Source organism: Odontomachus brunneus, unplaced genomic scaffold, assembly GCF_010583005.1.
Source record: "Odontomachus brunneus isolate Ranch 3 - 2012 unplaced genomic scaffold, Obru_v1 Obru_scaffold_019, whole genome shotgun sequence".
Lineage (NCBI taxonomy): Eukaryota > Metazoa > Arthropoda > Insecta > Hymenoptera > Formicidae > Odontomachus > Odontomachus brunneus.
Window position 1 is genome coordinate 1,730,519 of NW_022639469.1, and position 21,408 is coordinate 1,751,926.

The 21,408-nt window shown below is 36.2% G+C and overlaps 5 protein-coding genes and 1 non-coding gene across 16 annotated transcripts in view; 4 read left to right on the forward strand and 2 right to left on the reverse strand.

Annotated features, from left to right (window-relative positions):
- The window catches only part of LOC116841948, a 23,986-nt gene extending 18,924 nt beyond the window's left edge, over positions 1 to 5,062 (forward strand). Inside the window, exon 15 of the transcript XR_004377639.1 lies at positions 5,046 to 5,062. The gene's annotated coding sequence lies outside the window, so the exon portion shown is untranslated. The remainder of the gene's footprint in view (positions 1 to 5,045) is intronic.
- On the reverse strand, positions 592 to 8,479 carry LOC116841951. 7 transcript variants are annotated; one of them, XM_032810513.1, is made up of 6 exons: positions 7,629 to 8,479; positions 6,676 to 7,235; positions 5,381 to 5,529; positions 2,963 to 3,505; positions 2,266 to 2,470; positions 592 to 1,720 (listed from the first exon to the last, which is right to left on the reverse strand). In XM_032810513.1, exons 4-6 carry the CDS (start codon positions 3,307 to 3,309, stop codon positions 1,487 to 1,489), a joined length of 786 nt encoding a protein of 261 aa, XP_032666404.1. In that variant the 5' UTR covers positions 3,310 to 3,505; positions 5,381 to 5,529; positions 6,676 to 7,235; positions 7,629 to 8,479; the 3' UTR covers positions 592 to 1,486. The 7 variants fall into 7 exon arrangements, with proteins under 7 accessions (XP_032666404.1, XP_032666400.1, XP_032666406.1 ...); XM_032810509.1 differs by having other exon boundaries at positions 7,460 to 8,479; XM_032810515.1 differs by lacking the exon at positions 6,676 to 7,235 and having other exon boundaries at positions 7,939 to 8,479.
- A 445-nt stretch (positions 8,480 to 8,924) lies between these two features.
- On the reverse strand, positions 8,925 to 11,604 carry LOC116841952 (mitochondrial import inner membrane translocase subunit Tim23). 3 transcript variants are annotated; one of them, XM_032810519.1, is made up of 5 exons: positions 11,396 to 11,604; positions 10,663 to 10,909; positions 10,028 to 10,197; positions 9,660 to 9,795; positions 8,925 to 9,445 (listed from the first exon to the last, which is right to left on the reverse strand). In XM_032810519.1, exons 1-4 carry the CDS (start codon positions 11,466 to 11,468, stop codon positions 9,662 to 9,664), a joined length of 624 nt encoding a protein of 207 aa, XP_032666410.1. In that variant the 5' UTR covers positions 11,469 to 11,604; the 3' UTR covers positions 8,925 to 9,445; positions 9,660 to 9,661. The 3 variants fall into 3 exon arrangements, with proteins under 3 accessions (XP_032666410.1, XP_032666409.1, XP_032666408.1); XM_032810518.1 differs by having other exon boundaries at positions 8,925 to 9,563; XM_032810517.1 differs by having other exon boundaries at positions 8,925 to 9,795.
- Positions 11,605 to 12,790: 1,186 nt separating this feature from the next.
- Positions 12,791 to 19,767, forward strand: LOC116841949 (DNA repair protein RAD50). 3 transcript variants are annotated; one of them, XM_032810506.1, is made up of 18 exons: positions 12,791 to 12,807; positions 13,235 to 13,472; positions 13,745 to 13,888; positions 13,962 to 14,403; positions 14,461 to 14,615; positions 15,078 to 15,276; positions 15,387 to 15,610; positions 15,709 to 16,074; positions 16,147 to 16,267; positions 16,395 to 16,776; positions 16,871 to 17,076; positions 17,168 to 17,505; positions 17,705 to 18,124; positions 18,212 to 18,337; positions 18,437 to 18,712; positions 18,873 to 19,006; positions 19,077 to 19,208; positions 19,285 to 19,767. In XM_032810506.1, exons 2-18 carry the CDS (start codon positions 13,245 to 13,247, stop codon positions 19,517 to 19,519), a joined length of 4,128 nt encoding a protein of 1,375 aa, XP_032666397.1. In that variant the 5' UTR covers positions 12,791 to 12,807; positions 13,235 to 13,244; the 3' UTR covers positions 19,520 to 19,767. The 3 variants fall into 3 exon arrangements, with proteins under 3 accessions (XP_032666397.1, XP_032666395.1, XP_032666396.1); XM_032810504.1 differs by lacking the exon at positions 12,791 to 12,807 and adding an exon at positions 12,840 to 13,003; XM_032810505.1 differs by lacking the exon at positions 12,791 to 12,807 and adding an exon at positions 12,864 to 13,015.
- A 256-nt stretch (positions 19,768 to 20,023) lies between these two features.
- On the forward strand, positions 20,024 to 20,095 carry Trnad-guc. Its single transcript has one exon. It is a non-coding gene; the product is annotated as a tRNA-Asp (tRNA).
- Positions 20,096 to 20,474: 379 nt separating this feature from the next.
- LOC116841950 (cone-rod homeobox protein) overlaps positions 20,475 to 21,408 on the forward strand; it is a 73,686-nt gene continuing 72,752 nt past the window's right edge. Inside the window, exon 1 of the mRNA XM_032810508.1 lies at positions 20,475 to 20,553. The gene's annotated coding sequence lies outside the window, so the exon portion shown is untranslated. The remainder of the gene's footprint in view (positions 20,554 to 21,408) is intronic.

Genomic DNA, 21,408 nt, shown 5'->3' on the forward strand with positions numbered 1-21,408 from the left:
ATATATATATATATATATATATATATATATATATATATATATATATATATATATATATATACATACATATAAATATATATAAAAGGAAAAAAGAGAACGCGGTAAAAGATGACACCACGTGTATAATCTATCTAGAATTAAAAAAACGCCGATTCGCGACGCTGCTACCACAAAAGTGAGGAGTGATTGTACGTATATGCAGAAATAGAATTAGAGTTCAAAATCTTGGCAAGCGAGACGAATCGAGTAGACGGGACTGCGCTGATCACGCGCGTGCGGTTTCTATTGTATTTATTGAACATATTATACGCGCGAGAGAAACGTTGTTATATTCCAAGCCTTAAAGTACTGTCGATCTGTATGCACCATGTATAAAATAGAACAATAGGTGCTAATGAGAGAAACACCCCGAGCATTTTTTTTGTCTCTAATTTAATGTCCTCCTACGAAGATTGTATAAACTGTTACGACTGTGTAATAGTATAGATACGATACATTCCTTCTTGAAATTTTCGTATACAGTTATTTATTATTATTAGTCTATAGGATTCTTTTTTTTCATGTATACACGCAGGAAATAAAACGTGAATGTCGAGAAAAACTCCATAAATGTTTTATTAATAATTAGTTTTGTCACCCACAGACAGCTCTTACAGTATTCTTCTGCCGCTTCCTACGTTATTAGCACATAACTATGAGAGTGAAAAGGAGAAAAAGACAGAAAAATTATTAACATGCAGCATTGCAACGACGCAACTACGGCGTCAAAGATCACTGCCAATTCAAAGAGCAATTTTAGATGTTTATCTGCTTAAACTCTATAACACTCTATAGTAAGTACTAATTATAATTATTAGTAATTACTAATAATTATTAATAATCTAACATCAGTGTTATAATTTCCCACTCGACAATGTAAATGCAATATAACACGCATGTTACGTAACAGTTACGTTATTAAATAGCAAAAAGAAATTATAATATTGATGTAATGTTACCATCAGTTACTGTTTACTGGACAGTAAGCTTTTAGTTTTAAAATCTTTAATCATACATCATGTATATGCGCATAATGCATTTTATTTAAAAATTGTGCAAATATATGTATAAAGAAAAAAGCAATTGGATAGGAGTTGGAAAGAGGAATACGATTATGTTTCACAACGAGTGAGTGTCGATTTCTTCACATTCAAGATGTCGATCAAAGACGTCGTCTCGGTATAAAATGCATAAATAAAACTTGTATCATCAACAAATTAACTACAATCACACGTGTTTCTTTCGTGAATGTACGATTTTCTAAAAATACGAGTTGAATTTTACAAACACCATACGTATACACCTTCATCGAAAAGGAATACGACGATAGTGGAACAGTCAGTGCAAATGTTTGGTAATTGTGTTAAATTTCGTGGCAAACATTAAGGTGCCACGCAGTATATTCCATTTGTCCACGAATGGCCAATTTCGTCAAGAACGTCACTCGTCAACAACAGCAGCAGAATTTCTCTCCCAAACTGTGCAGCCTCTTTCTCGCCATAATCATGTTTATCGAAAATGCTGCGAGCCAGGCGAAAAAATTCAGCCAACTCGTGGATATTGCAAGCTGAAGCGCAATGCCGGTGTTAATTTCGCTGCCGCGCACCCACTTATTGGCGTCTGGCTGCAGGTAATCCATATAATCGAAGATCGCGCCACATGGTAGTCTCTTGTGAAGTACCTGTGGAATGATGCGAATTATCTTCGATTAATTCGTTGATTCATATTCAGATGAAAGGTTCACGAAAAGACTATATTTATATATGTAATTATAAGAAATTTAAATAATATAAGAGAGAAAAAGTGTGTGTATTGTATGTGTATAACCATTAGAGAGGTAGTAAATGAATAAAATAAATTTTAAGTAAAATAAATTTGTAAAATGATATATGAATTTTTTCTTCTATTTGATCTAATCTACACGTACATGAAAGTTTCATATGTATCATCAGATACTCTCTGTATAAGAAAGTATAATGTAAAAAATCTTATCGGGTCACTGGAAAAATTTGGTTCGATTCTGAAATCAATATTGATTCTTGAGTCGTATTTAATAAAAAAAAATTATATCTTCATCTAACAATCAAACAAACAAATCTTTGATAACATTTTGGTAGCTTTATCGCGCAAGGTGGTTATCGTCGAAAAAGGCAGGAGAGCCGAGAATCGAACTTCTTGACTGATTCAGCTGAATCAAAATCTTAATGAAACATATATTTTTTATACCTGAGCTTCGCGACCTCTCGAGCCCAACATTTGAATGAGATTTCGTCTGTATTGTCCGCAGGTTTCATAATATCCATCGGTTAGCACGACCGCATGAGCAAGAGACAGGCAACAAATTAATGCCGCGATGAAAGCGGCTGGTATCCACTGTTTACATTGCGTTCTCGATTTCACATGGATCACTACTTGTTCGTTAAAATTGCGCCTGAATAAACAATTTCGTCAATAAGTCAGTCAGGTAATTAGGAAAGTAAGATCATTAAAATATAACGGCGCAAACTATATATATAATATAAATTATAATGTATATAATTATGCATAGTTTTTATAATATATAATTATAAGAACTTTTTGCAGTATATATTATTAATATATATTAGTTTTATATATTAATAATATATACTGCAAAAAGTTCTTATAATTATACATTATAAAAACTATATGCATAATTATATACATTATAATTAATAAATTATATATATTTAATATATAGTAATTATATATTATATATATAATTATATATATATATATATATATATATATATAATATTATATATTATAATTATATATTATATATTTTAATTATAATTCGACACACACACACACACACACATATATATATATATATATATATATATATATATATATATAGATAGATAGATAGATAATAAGATAATATCTCGTCGCTCATAAATACCTGTCATCGTCATGCGCCACTGTGCCGTTAAGTCGCTTAGGCTCGTCCAGATTCTTATGTATGCAACATCTGTATCCATGATATGAGCCGAGGCACAAGCTGATTACGATGACAGGTAGGAGGGCGTACGCGCCGAAGTGGCAGAGCTTCACGTCGCCGCCGATGAAGGTGTCGAACGTGTTCATGCCGTACAATATGCAGCCGCAATTCATGTTGTAGCAAGTGTCCAAAGTCCAGGACCAATGCTGCCATGCGGTCACCAGCGATATGATAGACGTGACGGAGAGCACCATAGAGCTACTATAGAAAATCGTCAACCGATATTCCGCTTGCTTATTCGGCATCATGATTGCTTCCTCGATTGTTACTTATTAATCGTTCTTTTTCTTTCCTATTCGGATTGTCGATAGCCACGCGATTGATCCTCTGAAAAAGCGCTCACGGTTCGCTCGCTCCTCTTGTCGAGGCGGAAGAACGTTCCTCTTCTATTCATATCTTCATGATTGCGGAGTTCACGCACTACGACATGCGAGACGAGTTCGTCTGAAACAATGAAGAAGACGCGTAAGTCTCGTCAGTTTGCGATATCGTTTTCTACTTGGCACTTTTATGAATATATTAGCATCAAATTGAAATCGTTCCTTCGTGTGTCGCCTTCGTGCGATGCTGCGTGTTAATGTGTCGGAGAGAAACGTTCTCAAAAAACGAATGTAGCGTTAACAGCAATGTGAAATCGACTGCCATCCGCGACAGATGGGTCGACTCACATTTTGCCAGAGAAAAAGAGGAATGTTTATTGCATCTATTGACGTCATCCTGACGATAGAATTATGAATTACAGGCTCGAGAGGAAGACACGCGATTCGTTGCCGCGCGGCTGGTGTGCGAAGATCCGCGTGGGACTGTTCAAATATGCGGCGAAGGCTCCGACATATGTAAACATCCCCCGACCTACTATTTCTCTACGTTCGATGTGCTATGGACAGATCTATTTTCGGGCTAAGCCGATCGGCAGGATCCTGCGCTGGTGTTGTATTCTCTCGATCACCTCGACCATCGAGCCAAGTATCGCCGCGCGTTATCTTCACCTTCGCAGATCGCGGCCTTTGAAGACGATACAACGCACCTGTGATCCTCCACCGACGTCGAGTCGTCAAGTTGCAGTCTAGTTCAATCAGACTGCGTTTTCAGTTTGAATACGAGCTACTTGATAGTAGTTCGTTATCGCGCAATGTTAAGTAAGTATGCTTAAGTAATTCGTTATCGTAATATCAAGTAAAAGTCATCGAAAAACTGCGAAAACTGAAGAATAAAACTGAGAAAAAAGTTTATTATTAAACTATTATTATTAAATTTATTATTAAGTTTATTATTTAACTATTGAGTTAATAAGACTTGGCATGAATGAATAAAATTCACTCGAGCAAACACTTAGGCTCGATTGCACCAACGTTATTTTATCTTTAAGCGAGACTTAAATATGTGTTTGTCTTTATTTAGAAAGAAAGATAAAGATAGATACATGTTTAAGTTTCACTTAAAGCCAAAATAACGTTGGTGCAACCGGACCTTAGTCGATTGAATGAGTTATACGATTGAATGAATTATACGATTGAATGAGTTGCTGTGATGAGAGTTCACAATTGATTCAATGATTGCGATTTGGTCAGTAACTATATCAACGCAACTTATTGTTGCATTAACGCGTGATTTGTTCAATAGATACGATTCTTGATTTACGTTAAAAGAGCGAGAAAATACATGTCCAAGATTAATAAAAAGATTAATAAAAAGATTAATAAGAAGACACCGAGAAAATGACATTTGCGATCGATCAAGTACACTTCTGAAATACTTCGAACGCTTTCTTCTCTTCTAACAAATAACAAAATCGTAAAATTAATGTAAAAATAAGCCAGGAGCCTTACATGCAGGAGCAATCACACGTTTTCATGAACGAATTTTGTTCAATTTTGTTTATGATACGTAATAAGTTCCTTATTTGATTGGAAGATGATCTTAAAAGTAAATTTGCCGCTTACACACTTGAATGAATAAAATACCCGATTGAGAAGAGAAAAAGAGAGAGAGAGAGAAAGACACGATCTGACCACACACTATGAGAGCGAACAAGTTACTAAAACAAAAAGCATCTTAACAAATTGATCACAGTCGTTAATCAGTTGTTTAACGCGAATAGTCGTGATAAGTATATGACGAAGTGTATTTACGAAATTTGTACGGAATTACGTACAGATATTATCTCCCTACATAATTAATCAAATTCAGTTGCGTTGCAACACCAGCAACAGCCACGGAGCGCGTATGAGAAATCGACACGCATAGAAAAAGAAGAAATATAAATGAAAGAGAAAAAAAAGAGAAATAAATAGGAAAACAATAAAAAGTAGTGCTTACACAAGTCCGAGCATCGCGTATGCACCTGAAGATCGAAGATGACTGACTGACCGACCGACTACCTCACAAAGACAGGCTGCACTTACGTTGATTAGCCCTGGCTGGAGACAATAAAACTCTCCTTCCCCGTCTGGCTGATACCACTAGAGCTGGAAAGAGATGGAGAGGCGCTAATTAGGATTGATTAGCTATTCGCTTTCGCGCGAGAAACACGTTGAATATAGATATTTCAATTGCGATGCAGGATGCGACGCGAATTGTAGCGCAAATAGTGCACTACACGCAAGTTCGAACGATGAATCAATCCTTCAAACTCCCATATATTACGACGTAGTAGTGTCCTCGAAAATCAGAACCAATTCCTTTGCCTATTTCGCGAGAGATCTCTACTATGATTTCTGCAGACTCTTAATGATTGTGCGAGAACGAAACTGTCGGTCGGTCTCTCTGTAATATAAAAATAATACTTCCGATCATTTTTGCGCGCGTTACACGGAACGACGTAAAAGTTCCGTGATACAGACAGAGATAAATAATTAATTATAAATAGAAATAAATAATTATTTATTGCGCGATAAACGTGCGAAAATGTGTGTTTGTGCCGTGGTGGATACAAAATAGTATGTATAATCTAGAATAATTGATAAGATTAAGCAGAGTTTCATAGAATTCAACCCTTGAATTGAGTATTTTTGGAGAGAAAATGAGAAAGAATAAAATTAGAGCGACTTTTGCAAACTGTCGGGAGAGAGAGAGAACTACTTTCGATTCTCCTGTCTTTCGTAATCGTAAAAGCTAATAAGAGCCGATGCAAGATGTTTAGTGCAATAAATGGAATTTCTTATCAATTTTTCTATAACCAGGGTTTCATTTAATTAATAATCGATCTAAACGTTCGAACCTCCTATTCAAACTCTTTTTAAAACATTTTATAATTTTCTCATTACTTTGGTCATCACTTTATTGTGAATTTTATAGAGATTTTCTGTTTCTCTTTTTGTTCCTATGTGACGAATCAGAACTTTGTATGCGCTTTCAATAGTTTTCTCGCTTTCTGATTTATTACAACATATGTGACAACTTATATTGTTTTGCTTGTGTTACCATTTGTGCATTGATTTGATTTAAAAATTGATGTTGTACTTCACTGTGTGCGAAGTGGGTCCGGAGTGGATCGAAACGTTTGAATCGATGACTGATATTAAATGACATCCTGCTTATAAAAAAATTGATCTATTGAGAAATTTCATTTATTGCACTAAGACACTCGTGTATTGGCTCTTATTAGTTCTTACTTTTTCGATTATATCACACAGAAAGCCTTGTCTCTGCTAAGTTTAACCTCTGTCTTTCATTCTCGGGTCTTAATTGGAGTCTTCTCACTTGTCCGTCTTCTCCCTTCGGTGGATTAAAAATCATGATGAAATAACGCGCTTGATAAGAAACAGTCATGAACAGATAACGGTCGATGGCTCGCGATGATGCACGCATAGGAGGAATCGTAGAGGAGCATGGCTTGTCGTGATTTTTAATAACTCACTCCGTCGAGCGAGTACTCCTCGGTTTACCCTTGAGACTCTCACACCACTCCGTGGAATCGCATCCGCCAGTGCCGGGATATCCGAGCTGGCTGTTACTTCTACCACTTCCGTCTCTCCGCCTTTTACGTCTAGCGCGTGTATGCGCAAGAATTACGTGTGTCTTGTTTGAATAAGCCACACATTCTCGTAAATACTCATCGCTGTCTCTCACGTTACTCCTCCGCGCTCGACTGTGCTCGTCGTAGATTTTGTGTCAAATATTGACACGGGGCGAGCCCGATCTCCCGACGTCGCGTTGAGAACGCTGCTCGCGGCTGATAAATCCGACAAACAATGAAACCATCGTGTGATTTTTTCGCAGGAGCGATTAAAAATCACGTGCTCTCTTGAATCTCTTTTAATATTAAGTATCTATGTAAACTATTAGAAAAATATTCGATAGATTTCGATGTAAAATATTCGATGTATTTCTTTCGTTCTTTGTCGCCGTAAAAAAAAATCTCTAAATATCTCATTAATAAATTAATATTTAAGATACCTAAATATGTATAAAGGTCGTTTCGCACATTTCAGTCAATTAAAGTGCTTATTCTGAACTCTAAATGTGGCTTGTAGGCCTTCTGACTTTCAGTCACATTTGGAAGCGCTTTTGTCGACGAAAGAGAATTCAGAGTAAGAACTGACGAGATTCAAAGTAAATCACACACTTCACGCTGTCATCTGGTACACATTTGTACGTCGCTCGCATTCTCACTTGGTCGATGGCACAATGAATCTATTCGCCGTGACACTCGTTTAAGATAAAGATGTCGAGTGTGTTCAGTCGTTCCAGATAAACTTTTATCTAGGATCGATTTAGTATTACCAGCGCGGATATACGCGAACACCGATGTAAATCGTGGCGAAATATTCGTCAAACTTGAATGACTTTTCGCACTTTTCCGCGTTTTATAATCTGATCACGTCACGTCTCGTTTTTCGCGCGACGTGTTCGATGTTCGAGTATCGCGCACCTACTGTATTCCGGGTGTTTCTCTCTCGTGAGCCGTGGACGGTATTACGAAATGTTTGCGCGCTTCTGCACGAATCGCGTGACGCCGCTGCAAATTATAAGTGTTCCAGGTGGTGGTGTCTTTAGCGCTTTATTACTTTGATATGTACGCACATCGGCAGCCAGATACATTCTGATCGGAGAAATCCCATTCTTGTAATACGAGGAAACGTGATACGATGGCGAGATAAAATCCGATAAGATTATCATGCCGTCTTTGTGGCAATTCTGTTGAGATCTTTCCCTCGTAGAATCGTATGGAGACATCTCAAGTCACGGTATATTTATTCTCAAATAAATGTTTCGGCATGACTTAAAGGAATACTGAAGCTGAAAATTTTACCGACTAAATACTGATATTTTTTCTGCATAATTTATGTCGTATTAATTGTACAGAATTATAAATGTTTTTACGCAATAAAAGTGCGTGCAAAAATAAATAAGACCATTGCTTACTGTGATAAAAACATAAAAAAGTTAAATATTAAATTTCAAACTGTCAGCGTAATATTTGCCTGATCCAAAAGTTTTGCACCTTGTACATACCGAAAGTGTGGATGTTCCAAACAGAAAAATTTTGAAGAACATTGCTGTATCTTCACATCTGAATTTAGAAGCTTAAGAATATTCAAAGTTTGCAGAAAGATTTCTACACGTGTGTGTATGCGCGCGTGATTCGATTTTCCGCTGTATATAATAAAACAAAGCAATACATATTTATGTAAATTCTGTATGTACAAGAAATACGAAAAGGATAGCATGATTGTGTCAGTAACGATCGTCTCTGCGTTATTGAAATTTTTCGAGTTCGTCGTTGACTTTAGTATTCCCTTGAGTATGTACGTAATTTAAGAGATAGAGAAAACGTACGTGTGACAATTAGGTCGAATATAAAACACTCGGGTAATGTTCGCTGGTACACTTGTTCTCGCGAACAAGATGAATAAACTCGCTCGGTCTAATTGGATTTATTATCTTTTTCTTTTTTCTTGCATACTACTCCTTAAAACGTAACATCTAACGAGTTAGACGTATATTATTTACTGTACTAACGCAAAATACACAAGATGTCCGTGAAATAGCAGTATTCGATCCAATTTGTTTCCCCTGTCAAATGTGGATTCAATACAAATGTCGCGTGTCAAAACATCTCAGCGAACACTTCCTCGTAGAATCTCATTACAAGCCTCCATTTATTACGTTATTAGATACTAACTTTGGTACAACATGTACACCAAGACTATTGTACAAAATTCGTGGTTTTATACATGGGAGAAATCAGCCTTCTCTACCGAGATAAATGAAGCACTTAGTGAATGAAAGTTCTTTGTGTCACTTCACATCTCACACATGACAAGGCCAATTCCGATGTCGCGCAAGCCTTCATACTTCGCCTTATAATTTCTATCTGAATTACAAAACATCGATACGTATCTCTTGTACGCGCTTGTCATGTTATTTCCTTAGTACAGCCTGCAACACAGCAGGTACACTATCACTTAACAATTTATTCTTTATATTCTCCATATATTCCATCTATAAATAGATTCGTATAGTTTGTCTTCTTTAACACTCTTCAGCGCTATGGTTTCTGTGATGGAGTGGGGTAACGATTGCGAAATGTAACGTAAAAATATACAGGAGAAGTATAATTTAGCTAAATACTTTACTATATATATACACGTACTTTTACGACCGAAACCCCCAATCTTTTGCACGCTGCGAGGAAAAGAGACCGTTGAAGCCACCGTTGCTCCATATGCTATATATCGTTGCGAGACCTGCCCCGATACCAGCCGCGAAACCGGCTTTCCTAACTCCAGCTAAAATTGATTTTTCTTTTTATAATTATATATTTAAATTATGTATTTAAATTATATATAAAATTTCCTATTTTATAATTAAAAATTATAAATATATTTTTATAATTATAATAATATACTGTAATAATTATAACTATACTGTAATAATTTAATAACTATAGTAACTATAATAATTGTAAAACTATAATTATTAAATACATATTAATGGCCATATATATATAAGTTATCCTACCAGCAGATCTGAACAATGCAGCACTCACAGCTGCTGCGCCCACTGTGTTGAAACTATCATCAGTTCCTCTGAGCCAAGTAATAGTTATGCCAGTACATGTGTACATTATCGTTAATACACCGAAAGAATTTGCCATATTGGCACCACCCTTCATAACATGATTGATCAATCTAAAAAAAAAAATAATATACAGGATGTCTGGCAATATATAAAATATGTTGATGCTTTAAGTATTAGTCTTCAAGATATCAAATCAACAATATCAAGGTATTGTAATTGTATCCTTCAACCTATAACACAACTTATAACTGTGTCTAATCAAATCTCTATGATTTGAATCTGATTTTTTTCACATCTGGTAATATATAAAACTCTTGTATACATGTAGATTCAAACTGAACAAAAAAGTTATCTATTAAAGAAGATATACTGATTTAAACATAATAAATACATACTGATATATGATATAAATGTATACGATATATATAATGTACATATTGATTATATTATGAACTATAAAAATATATACAGATTATAAATAATGAACATATACTGATATGGTTGTATGATACATACTAAATATGTAATATATGCTAATTTAATATGAATATTTGATATATAGAAAAAGACCATACTGTGTCCTTCTGAGTTTGCCAGTTTCACCAGCAATAGTTGTTGCTTTAATGCCTCTATATAAACCAGACATTCCACCGATTCCTGCACCCAATAAACATGCTGTTCCAATCTGGCCAAAAGCTAATTCCAAACGACCCCTTTGTTTTACACCACCCTCAGGAAATATAAATTCTGGTTGACTAATGGGAAGATATGATGGGTCGACATTCATATATGGGCTAAGAGATAAACCTTGTTGTACCGTAACTAAAACATAAGTATTCTCTAATTTAGAAAAGGCAATATAGCTTATTAAATAATAATTCATTTATTTTATATTCATATGATGCAATATCTGACTCATTGTTGCATTAATGCAACATATATTCTTGTTCTATTCTTGCATATTATTATCGCATACATATATACTATTGTCACGAATATGATCGTGTGTGTGTGTACATAATATTTATAAATAGTATATACTTATTTTTATATACGACTTGTTATATACAACTCATACAAAAAGTTAAATTAGGTTAGGAACACGTTTCGCTTGAAAGAAGCGAATGATCATCCATGACGCAATGTAATTTTGAAAAATACATAATCTTATATATTTCTAACGCTTTATTCGATAACATTCAGAAACAGTCTTGTCGCTTACAAAAAAAAAAAAAGATTAGGAAAGCTCGACAATCAAAAACGTGGAGGCAATCCCAAAAATTTCGACGTAGTGCACGAAATGTTTACCTGGTACGTTAGTGTTACTGTATGTTCCATTATCGGCCTCGTTCTTTCTTGAATTATTCATAAAGTTTAACATTTTGTCAAAACAATTTCAACAATTTCTTTGTACTTCACGACTGGAACATGAGATTCAGATAATCATGAAAAGTTAAACGACACATTAGAACGAGCCGAACATACCGAGAAAGCCGGGTCGAGAGTGATGGAAGGAGGGATTTTTCTATCACTCAATCATTTCCCCCCCACTACATCACCACCGTATAAGCTTGTTCGTTTTGGTTGCTCCTTTTTTATTTTGATTATTCAAGAAGCGGATAAAAAAATGCAGTAATGCGGTGAGTCAGAAGTAGAAAAATAATGTATTAATTACATTTTACTATAAACACAATGTATACGTCAAGGTGGTAGTATGGGTGCGTTCCTACTTAGCGCGTCACGCGTCGCATCGTCCTTCACGGACCAATCAAATCGTCCCATTTTATTCGTCGTAAAGTTAGGCAATAAAATGGGACGATTTGATTGGTCCGCGACGGACGATGCGACGCGTGACGCGCTAAGTGGGAACGCACCCGTAGTATGGTTCAACAATACGTCAGATGTAATTTTCAAGTAGTATAAGTCAATGGCGGATTAATCGAGATATTTTATTTTCAAACAGTATAATACAATTGTAAGTAGAAAGATCTTTTTATCATTAACGCACTTCAAAGACAAATTAAAAGATCTTTCATATTAAAATAGCTACTATAGAACTATTTTCAATCTTTAAGAAAATGAAAGAAAGAGAGAGAGAAAGGAGAAAGAAAATAAAAAAGTCGGTTCAATATTGGCCGCATTCCGTTTCATGCAGTACCCGCATTTATCTATAGTTCATTGGTCTGTTCTTTTTAGCTGCACTGTTGAACTAGTGAAACAAATGGTCTGTTCTTTTTAGCTGCATTGTTGAAGTGGTAGAAGAAGTAAAAACGAGAAAAAATATATTTATCTCATTCTAAAAGCTGGTTTATGATGACCGTAATCCGTCAACTTATGCCGGAACCGTAAAAAATTGACCAATTACAGTCAATTATTTTTCTATAATTCGACTATGATTGGTCAATTTTTTACGGTTCCGGCATAAATTAACGGATTACGGCCATCGTAAACCAGTCTTAAGAAATTGACCAATTACAGTCAAATGTGAGGAAAATAATCGACTGTGATTGGTTAGTTTTTAAAGCTTAAGCTTAAATCATTTATTGTAGATCAGAATTTAAATATAAGACACGACTATGGCTGCATTTCGAAATTCACTGTCAGTACTGAAATTCTATAGTATACGTGACATGAATTATAGATTTTCAGTACTCGCAGTGAATTTCGAAACGCAGCCTATGAATTCCGGCTTTATCTGGAAATCGATCTATTTCCTTCGGGTAAATTCATGTAAAATAAAAAATTTCATTGGTAAACTCAATAAAACTTTATTTTTTACAAGTTTACGCAAAAGTACTCAAAATGCTTTTACCCAAGTACTGAAAGTGTAACGAAAGAACGCACCTGCTGATAGATTTGGCGCGTTTTGTCATTGATTTTTTCGAGGTTTGCCGATTATGTAGCTGTCGCATATACGTAAATATATTGGTTCGATTTATTTTATTTTCATGTGGTATAGCTTTGTTGTTTAATTAGATGTGGAAAAAACCAGATTCGAATCGTAGAGATTAGATTATCGCAGTTATGTTATAGGATTATGTTGAAGGATACGATAAAGCGATTATTTTGATGACTAATACTTGAAGCATCAACATTTGCATTCGTTTGTTGCATCCGTTGTATTGATTACCGTAAATTGTTTATTAGATGAGACAAGATGTCCAAGATACGCCGGCTGTCACTTCGCGGTATTCGCAATTTTGAAGATAGCGAAGATGCGTTGATACGTTTCTCCTGCCCGATGACACTGATCCTGGGGCCGAATGGTACGGGGAAAACTACAATCATCGAGGCATTGAAGTATGCTACGACCGGTGAATTTCCACCTAGCTCTGAAAAAGGAAGATCCTTTATACATGACCCAAATTTGGCATCAACTGGCTCGGTACAGCAGCAATGATATATACTATTTATCATCAATTGATTATGTTTATTATAATTTTACATTATATATCTGTATTACATTCTGTCATATATCTGTTGTATTATTCTTACTATATTTCTGTTCTATTGGCTTAATTAGACAATCAAAATTATGTCCCAGCTTTCTATTGTGATTAAAATATTTCTAAGAGGAAAAAGAAATGTTTTTTTAAAAATTTGGAAAGAAAACTTTAACTATTTTACTCATGTTTTATATGGCACTTATTGTTGCAGGTAAGAGGTGTCGTTAAGGCTGAGATTGTCGATAATATTGGTAATACTTATACAGTATGCCGAACAATTGAGTCTATAAAAGCTACAAAGAAATTTAAGACTCTTGATAATACTTTAACCAGAATGAGTAAGGATAAAAAAGAAGTAAGTATACAAGTAACTATTTCTATAGACTACTGTACTGTTTAGATTTGTTTATTTTTATTTTCTGATGCAGAAAGCGTCGATAACCAATCGTTGCACTGATGTTGATATTGAACTCAGCATAGCATTGGGTGTTTCAAAATCAATTCTCAATTACGTGATATTTTGTCATCAAGATGAGCTTAATTGGCCATTCGATCAAGGCAAAACGTTAAAAGACAGATTTGATGAAATATTTGACAGTACAAAATTCAACAAGGCCTTGGAAAACATTGGAAAGCTCAATAAGGACTTACAGGGAGATATTCGAAGCTTGAATGCAGAGAAACAATCGTTTAGTGTTCTAGTAGCTGAGGTAAAATCCAGAGAGGCCAAACTTGAGGAGTACAAGCAGAGATTTGATAGTACAAAGGAAAAAATAGGAATTATCGACAAAGAGTTGGAATCCTTGAAAGAAAAGATTAAGAAGATGGAAGAGTTTAATTTAAAATACAAGAGCATACAAGCTGATGAAGGTGAGTCAAATGAGAACACGCGTGAGTACAAGTACTAAAATAAATTTATTTTTGCAGAAAAGAAGAAGATGGAGTTCAGTATGCACAAGGAACGATATGTAAAACTGAGAGATACTATAGACAATATCTTTGAAGGTACAACTGAGGAACTGAATGCACGCATACAGTCCTATGATTCTCTATTAAAAGAGAAGAACAACGAGATAACAGAGGTACAGTTAAATATACTAATCAAGATTTTAAGTACATTTTTTATATAGGATGTCTGAGACCACCTACACATCCCTTTCAATGTCAAGGCAAGATTTTTTATCAAAAATCCCCAAATATTTTATAAATAAATCGAATACTTATATATCAGATACTATACATTGAAAGAACTTTTGCCTCTGTGTGTAATCTGAATCTGCAATAAAAATTACCATATATCTCACTTAAAAAATTAAAATTCCAATCCGGATAGTCTATTTCTGCTTGGAAACGGAAGTTGAAAATATTACCATTCGATAAAGTGTATCACATTTGATAATGTGATTTACTTATCAAGATTTTTTAGATTTTTTATAGGAGTCAGTAACTTTTATTAGCCTTTTATATGAGTGTTCTCAAATACTCTACATATATACTCTACATATATACTCATGACTGTTGTTTCATTGATTTGTCGTTTTCAGAATGAAGCAGAAATCAAAGATATCTCAAAGAAAGAAACCAGGATTTCAGATACTTTGGCAACGTGCAGAGTAACCGTGGGTACATTGAAACAACAAGTGAAAGATCACGAGAGAAGAATAAATCGTCGCAATGAGCTGTTAGACGACGCACTACAGGCTTGCGGTTTAGACACGGTGGGACCGGACGTGTCCGAGATAGGTATTTAAACAGAAATATAAAAAACTATTAGTCGCGTATAAAGCTTGACGATATTGAAGGAATCTATTATTTTTCTCTATTGCTAAATTATGCAAACATTTTGTATATAGAGGTAAAGGCCCTTACCAAAAGATTGGAACAAAAGATACGGGCATTGGAACAAGAATTAGAGGAAAATCGATCGGCTATGCAGAGAAAAGAAAAAGAGTTACAGAAGGAGGTGGACAATCTGCGTAGTAATCACTCGAAAATAGAATCCGAAAAGATTCTCAAGGAGAAGGAAGTAATCGAGATAAGAGATGATATCACCGCGATTCGTAATCAGATAACACAGGTTAATATATTTTTTATTGTGAAACGTTTAGGAAGATTTTTAGCTTTTTGATGTAAAAGCAGAATCTTATCTCAATTTGTCTCTTTTTTTGTATGTAGATTGGTGCGTCAGGAAATAAGTTAAAGTCTCTCGAACAAGCACTTCAAACGGCGAAACAGAAGATAGATGAAATCAGTAAGACGTTAGACGTGGACTCTGTTAAAGCTGATATCGAAAGCAACATCAAATCCAGAGACAAGATCGAGGCAAATTTGACTGTAGTCGACGATGAAATCTCTTCCTTGCACAAACTGAGCTCGTTAACGGCGGAATTTGAATTAAAGAAGTCAACCTTGCAATCTAAAGAAAAGGAATTAGAGAACTTAAAGAAAAAACACGAAGAAAATATTAAAGTATTATTAAACATTCGAGAATTGCAACATACAAAATTGACAAATTCCTTAAAACGCGTTCATCAGGAATTGGTATGTAATTAACACTAGTATTCATTTTTATTTGTGTAGTGTTTATACAATTATTAATGATGAATTCTTTAGGAAAAAGAAGTGAGTTGCTTGGTACGTGAGATACAAACACAAGAACGCAAAACTACTGCTCTAGAAACAACAGTGCAGCATATAGAATCTGATATTACAAAGAAACAGACAGAATTGCAACGTAAGAATTCTTTTATATATATATATATATATATATATATATATATATATATATATATATATATATATATTTTACAATTTTTGATATAATATTGATCATGTGGTTATCTTGGTACTTTATTTTTCAGGCGACAAGCAAAAGATATCTGTAGTATGCGATTACAAAGATTTTGATGAGACTTTACTAATGCAATCAAAAAGAGTTAAGGATCTTCAGGATCAGAGAGGAGTTTATGCTTATCAAGCTACAGCTTACAAAGAATATATAAAGAAACTCTCTGTGAAAGATCCTTGCTGCCCATTGTGTCATAGAGATTTTCGGGAGCAACAGAAAGTCGCAGACCTAATTCAAGAAATGGAAACCGATATAATACGTAATCAGCCAGGTCGTTTGAAAAAATGCGAGCAGGAATTGAAGACTGAACAGAAAAAGTATGACAATATGCTGCAATTGAAGCCTATCGTCGAAAAGATTATTCAGTGCGAGGAAAATGATTTGAAAAAATTAAAGTGAGTAAATTCCCTTTGTGTATTAAATTCACGTTTCATGTTTTACACTATACTACCGGTGATACTCTATAATTATAATTTTTCCCTCAACTAGCGAGAAGTTGGAGAAAACGAAGAATAATCTGACACAATCGAAGTTGTGCGTTAAGAATTTGGAAGCGTCGAAGGCAGAACCCGAAAAGAAATTAGCAATTCGGAATAATATTATCGGCGATATCCAGCTCTGGGATCGATGCGTAGACGAGATACAGCACCTGAAGAAGACCGTTGACAATTTGCAAACTCAAATGACTGATGCAGGTAATATTTTCAACAATTTCAACATAATGCAATTTAATATTATCGAGTATTGATTTTCTCGTTTTAACACATGACTATTTATTTTCCGCAGGTATTCAAACCGAAAGGACTATGGAAGAAGCACAGGCACATCGGGAAAAACTGAAGAACTCCTTCAAAGAAACTCGCAGTCATATTGAAACTCTGCAGCTCAAGTTGAACAAGCATAACGAGAGACTGCAGGATGCTAGAGCGACATATAACGAACTGCATGAAGAGCAATTGCAGATAAGTTCGAATATGCAGAAGCTGAAGCACTTGAAGGAGAAACAGGAAGAACTGTACACGCGGGAAGTCAGTGTGGGAGAAACGGTGGAGAAATTACGGAAGAATCTGGCGGATGCTGAGGATCAATTGCATTCTGGCATACGGGTGTTGGACAAAACCAAGGTTTGTTTTTCCGATCGGTCTAATCGTTTTAGAGTTTTTATATGTAATTATTGCTATAGGTTTTGTAATTATATATAATTTTATACTTCGTCTTTTGTAATTTTATAAAATAATTATACAAAGTTATATATAATTATATAATATTTTTATATAAAACATTTTTATAAATAGAAGACTATATAACAAAAATTTGTTGCAGGCGGAAAATTGGCAGAAGCAAGAGGCCGATAGAAAATCAGCGGCGGAGAGTAACAGACGTTTATCCGATTTGCACAAAATAATAGACGAGATTGAGTCGTTTATCAACAGCAACGTGTCTGAGAGACTCGCAAAGTACGAATGCGACATAAAGACCTACCAAAAGTCGTTGGAGGAACTCACAAACAAGCGGAAGAATGTGGAGCAAGCGATAGGCAAACTGAAGGAGGATGTCGCCACTCAAGAGATAAAAAAGAGAGAGATGCTCGACAACGTGACATTGCGTGAGACGAAGGAAGCGATGGAGACGTTAAAAGAGCAATACCGGCAATTGAACGTGCAACTGAAGAACATGAATTATGACGAAGTAGCGAAGAAGTGGAAGCAGTTGGAAGACGAGAAACACACCACGCTTCGTCAAGTAAGTGACACACGTATGTCACGTTTGTCGCGTTGTATATCGCTTGTACGTCAACTAACAATATGTATAATTATGTTCTCTTTTTAGAGAAATGTATCGTTGGGTAAACAAGAGGAGCTGGAAAGAATGATTAAGCAATACACGCAGGAACTGGGAAAAGAGGATTACCGATTCGCTCGTCGTAATTACACTAACAAGTGTATCGAATTAGCGGTGAAGTATTACATGCGAAATTGCATATATTTTGGACTTATATATGCACTTAGTAGCTCTGGACATTGTACTGAGACTCGCCTATTTTTTTCTTTTTAGGTCCAGGAAGAGACGATTGCCAATTTGAAGGCCTACAGCCAGATTTTGGATACTGCGATGATCGAGTATCATGAGGAGCGCATGGCGACGGTGAATAAAATAATGAAGAAGCTGTGGAAGCACATTTACAAAGGCACGGATACGAGCAGCATACAAATTCGTACTGAACCAACGGAGGGTGTAGGCAGCAACAGGAGAACCTACAACTATAAGCTAATTCAGATTAAACACGGCTGCGAGATGGACATGAGGGGACGTTGCAGCGCGGGGCAAAAGGTAAAAATCTTATTTAACTTGCTAAAGTGATCTTATGAATATCTTATGAATATCTTATGAATCTTATTAAGATATTTAACGTGGAATCGTTCGGTGTGCGTATGATAATTAGTAATGAAACAACATTATGCGTTTACGTAAGACTTGCGCTTTTTCGCAGGTGTTAGCGTCGATCATTATAAGACTCGCTTTGGCGGAGACATTCTGCAAGGATTGCGGTATACTCGCGTTGGATGAACCAACGACGAATCTGGACGAAGAGAATGCGAACAGCTTAGCGGACACGCTCACCAAGTATGTATTCGTCTGCATCTGAGACGCGGAACTGTAATAAATAATGTAACGTAATACACACATTTTATAGAGTGGTGGAGATGCGAGCGAAGCATCAGAAGAATTTCCAGCTCATCATAATCAGCCACGATGAGAAATTCCTGCAAAAACTCGCCGATCTGAACAATCATAAAAAATTCCACGAACTTTATCGCAAACAGAAGTACGTTGCATAAAGACGTTCGATTTTTGTGGGGCGTTAAATTGTCAGAAATTACTGAACACTTCTTTCTTTACAGCGGATTGACCGCCGTGAAAATTTCCGACTTTAATGAATCCACGAATTGCTTGGTGAACATCAAGGACGAGGATGAATCCGACGAAGAGGAACAGCGTCGTCCTCCGTCGAGAGGTCCGGACAACAATTTGGCCACGGCCAGTACATCGCACAGAAAACGATATAACTTGATGATCGGATCATCGGATGATGAAGAAGAAAGGCCAACTAAGAAAAGATATTGCTTCAACGAGTGATTGCTTCCTACTTTTTCTTCCTTTATTTTTTTATATCTTAACGCCATATATATATATATATATATATTCCATTATATAGTATATACGTTATATGTTCTGTTTACCGGATGGTTACCAGAGTGTATGCACATTGTGTTAAGTTATTCTTACAGAGAGAAATTGTTACAGAGAAGTTATATAAGATACTTGTGAACAGAATACCTCAAATACGTTACAAATAAATAGAAAGTATTTTGTATATCACCTCAGATGGGTTGACTTTTTTACCAAAAGATATAACAAACTCCTCATAGTTTGTAATCGTATAAGAATAAGCAAATGTATTCGTAGCTGTTGACATTTGTAATCTTCACGTATCTGTTGACGTAGCTGTTGACATTTGTAGTCTTCACGTATCAAAATTTACACGCGGTTGTGTCAGATTTAAGAAATAACGTTAACATTTTCGTGGATATTCTTTGCAATAATATTTGTACGACTAAATTGAGCGAGGCAAGCGTGCTCTCCTCGATAGTATAGTGGTTAGTATCCCCGCCTGTCACGCGGGAGACCGGGGTTCGATTCCCCGTCGAGGAGTACTTTATTTTTTTTCTTTTTTCCCTTTTTATTGTTCTTTATTAGTTTTTTTTTCTTAATATCTCATTAAGACGTAGATACAGAAATGCAAAGTGCCACTTGAAAAAGCAATATAACTTGGAGTAAATTGTTCAACGCGCAACACAGGAAATATCGACGTCCTCGTTAGCGCGATTAGCATTTTCACCCAATTTGCTCGAGATGACGCCACATAATCGAATGAGACTCGCCGCAGCGTCGATGGAGATGGCGCGTCGGCGAAGTGCTCGTGATATATCGAGATATATCGATATTATCGAGTCGTTCACTGACGTGCCATTGATCGATACATCGATCGTCGTTGCAAGATGGCGTCACTTCGAATGGAGGCGAGGATCCACTTCGAAAGTGCATCATACCGAATCTGAGGCAGAACGGAGGACCCAAAAAGTCGCGTGCTTCTCTTGGCTGCTAGTTACGTAAGTTTTACTTCAATATACGTATCTTCATCTCATGGCATTACACTTCAGACAAGATCTCACCGAAATCACCGGATACTTATCACGCGCATACAGTACAATCTCACATCAAAAGATACTTGCAATTTCGTTCACATGAGGCTCAATGCGTGGTCTCAAAGACCTGATAATTCGCATTCTCGAGACAAAATCCCGCGGACAGTTATTACGATATCGCGCGTCTTCTTCTAGCCGTAAAACGTAAATCGGATTGAAGTCCTCACAAGGTTATCTCACATTGAGAAAAAGATACTCGATCATTTATTCATGGGATATCAAGTTTATTCGCCAAAATAAACTTTATATCCCACAGGTGAATTTTCAAGTACTTTTTTCTCAGTGTGCGATCGCGAGAAGGACGTTGAGAGAGCGCTGAGCGTCCGATTTTGCGATCGATCGGCCGATTGAAAATCGCCGAAACGAAACGTGACGTTGCGCGGAATCAATCGGGAAGTTAGCCGCGGGCTACGTTTCGCGTTTCCCGATATTGTCTCTCTCTCTCTCTCTCTCTCTCTCTCTCTCTCTCTCTCTCTCTCTCTCTCTCTGTAGCACCACGCATCTCGATGATGACCGCCATAGTTAGCGCGAGTTATCGCGAATCGTTGGCGAACGCGCCTGGAACAGGCGAGCCAGGCGGCATCGTAATAAGCGGTAGCTGGCTGCCGTTGCTGCTGCTGCTGCTCGGGGAGCCGTAACGTCATAATAGAATAGCGATGTTAGTAATACCATCGCGCGGCGGGCGCGCGCGACTGGAGGCAAGCGGCCGGGCGATTGACTGGCCCGGCGCGGCATAGCGAGTCTAACCAATTTGCATCG

Bases quoted from the DNA above. Each gene is read 5' to 3' on its own strand.
- LOC116841951 (XM_032810515.1), bottom strand. From the start codon at position 3,309: ATGATGCCGAATAAGCAAGCGGAATATCGGTTGACGATTTTCTATAGT. The intron at 2,471-2,962 runs GTATTTATGAGC...TTGTTTATTCAG, and splicing joins GTGGCGCATGACGATGACAG to GCGCAATTTTAACGAACAAG. The intron at 1,721-2,265 runs GTATAAAAAATA...ATCATTCCACAG, and splicing joins CGAGAGGTCGCGAAGCTCAG to GTACTTCACAAGAGACTACC.
- LOC116841952 (XM_032810519.1), bottom strand. From the start codon at position 11,468: ATGTTAAACTTTATGAATAATTCAAGAAAGAACGAGGCCGATAATGGA. The intron at 10,910-11,395 runs GTAAACATTTCG...CTTATGTTTTAG, and splicing joins CAGTAACACTAACGTACCAG to TTACGGTACAACAAGGTTTA. The intron at 9,796-10,027 runs GTAGGATAACTT...AATCAATTTTAG, and splicing joins TGCATTGTTCAGATCTGCTG to CTGGAGTTAGGAAAGCCGGT.
- LOC116841949 (XM_032810506.1), top strand. From the start codon at position 13,245: ATGTCCAAGATACGCCGGCTGTCACTTCGCGGTATTCGCAATTTTGAA. The intron at 16,268-16,394 runs GTAAGAATTCTT...TTTATTTTTCAG, and splicing joins GAAACAGACAGAATTGCAAC to GCGACAAGCAAAAGATATCT. The intron at 18,713-18,872 runs GTAAAAATCTTA...GCTTTTTCGCAG, and splicing joins GTTGCAGCGCGGGGCAAAAG to GTGTTAGCGTCGATCATTAT.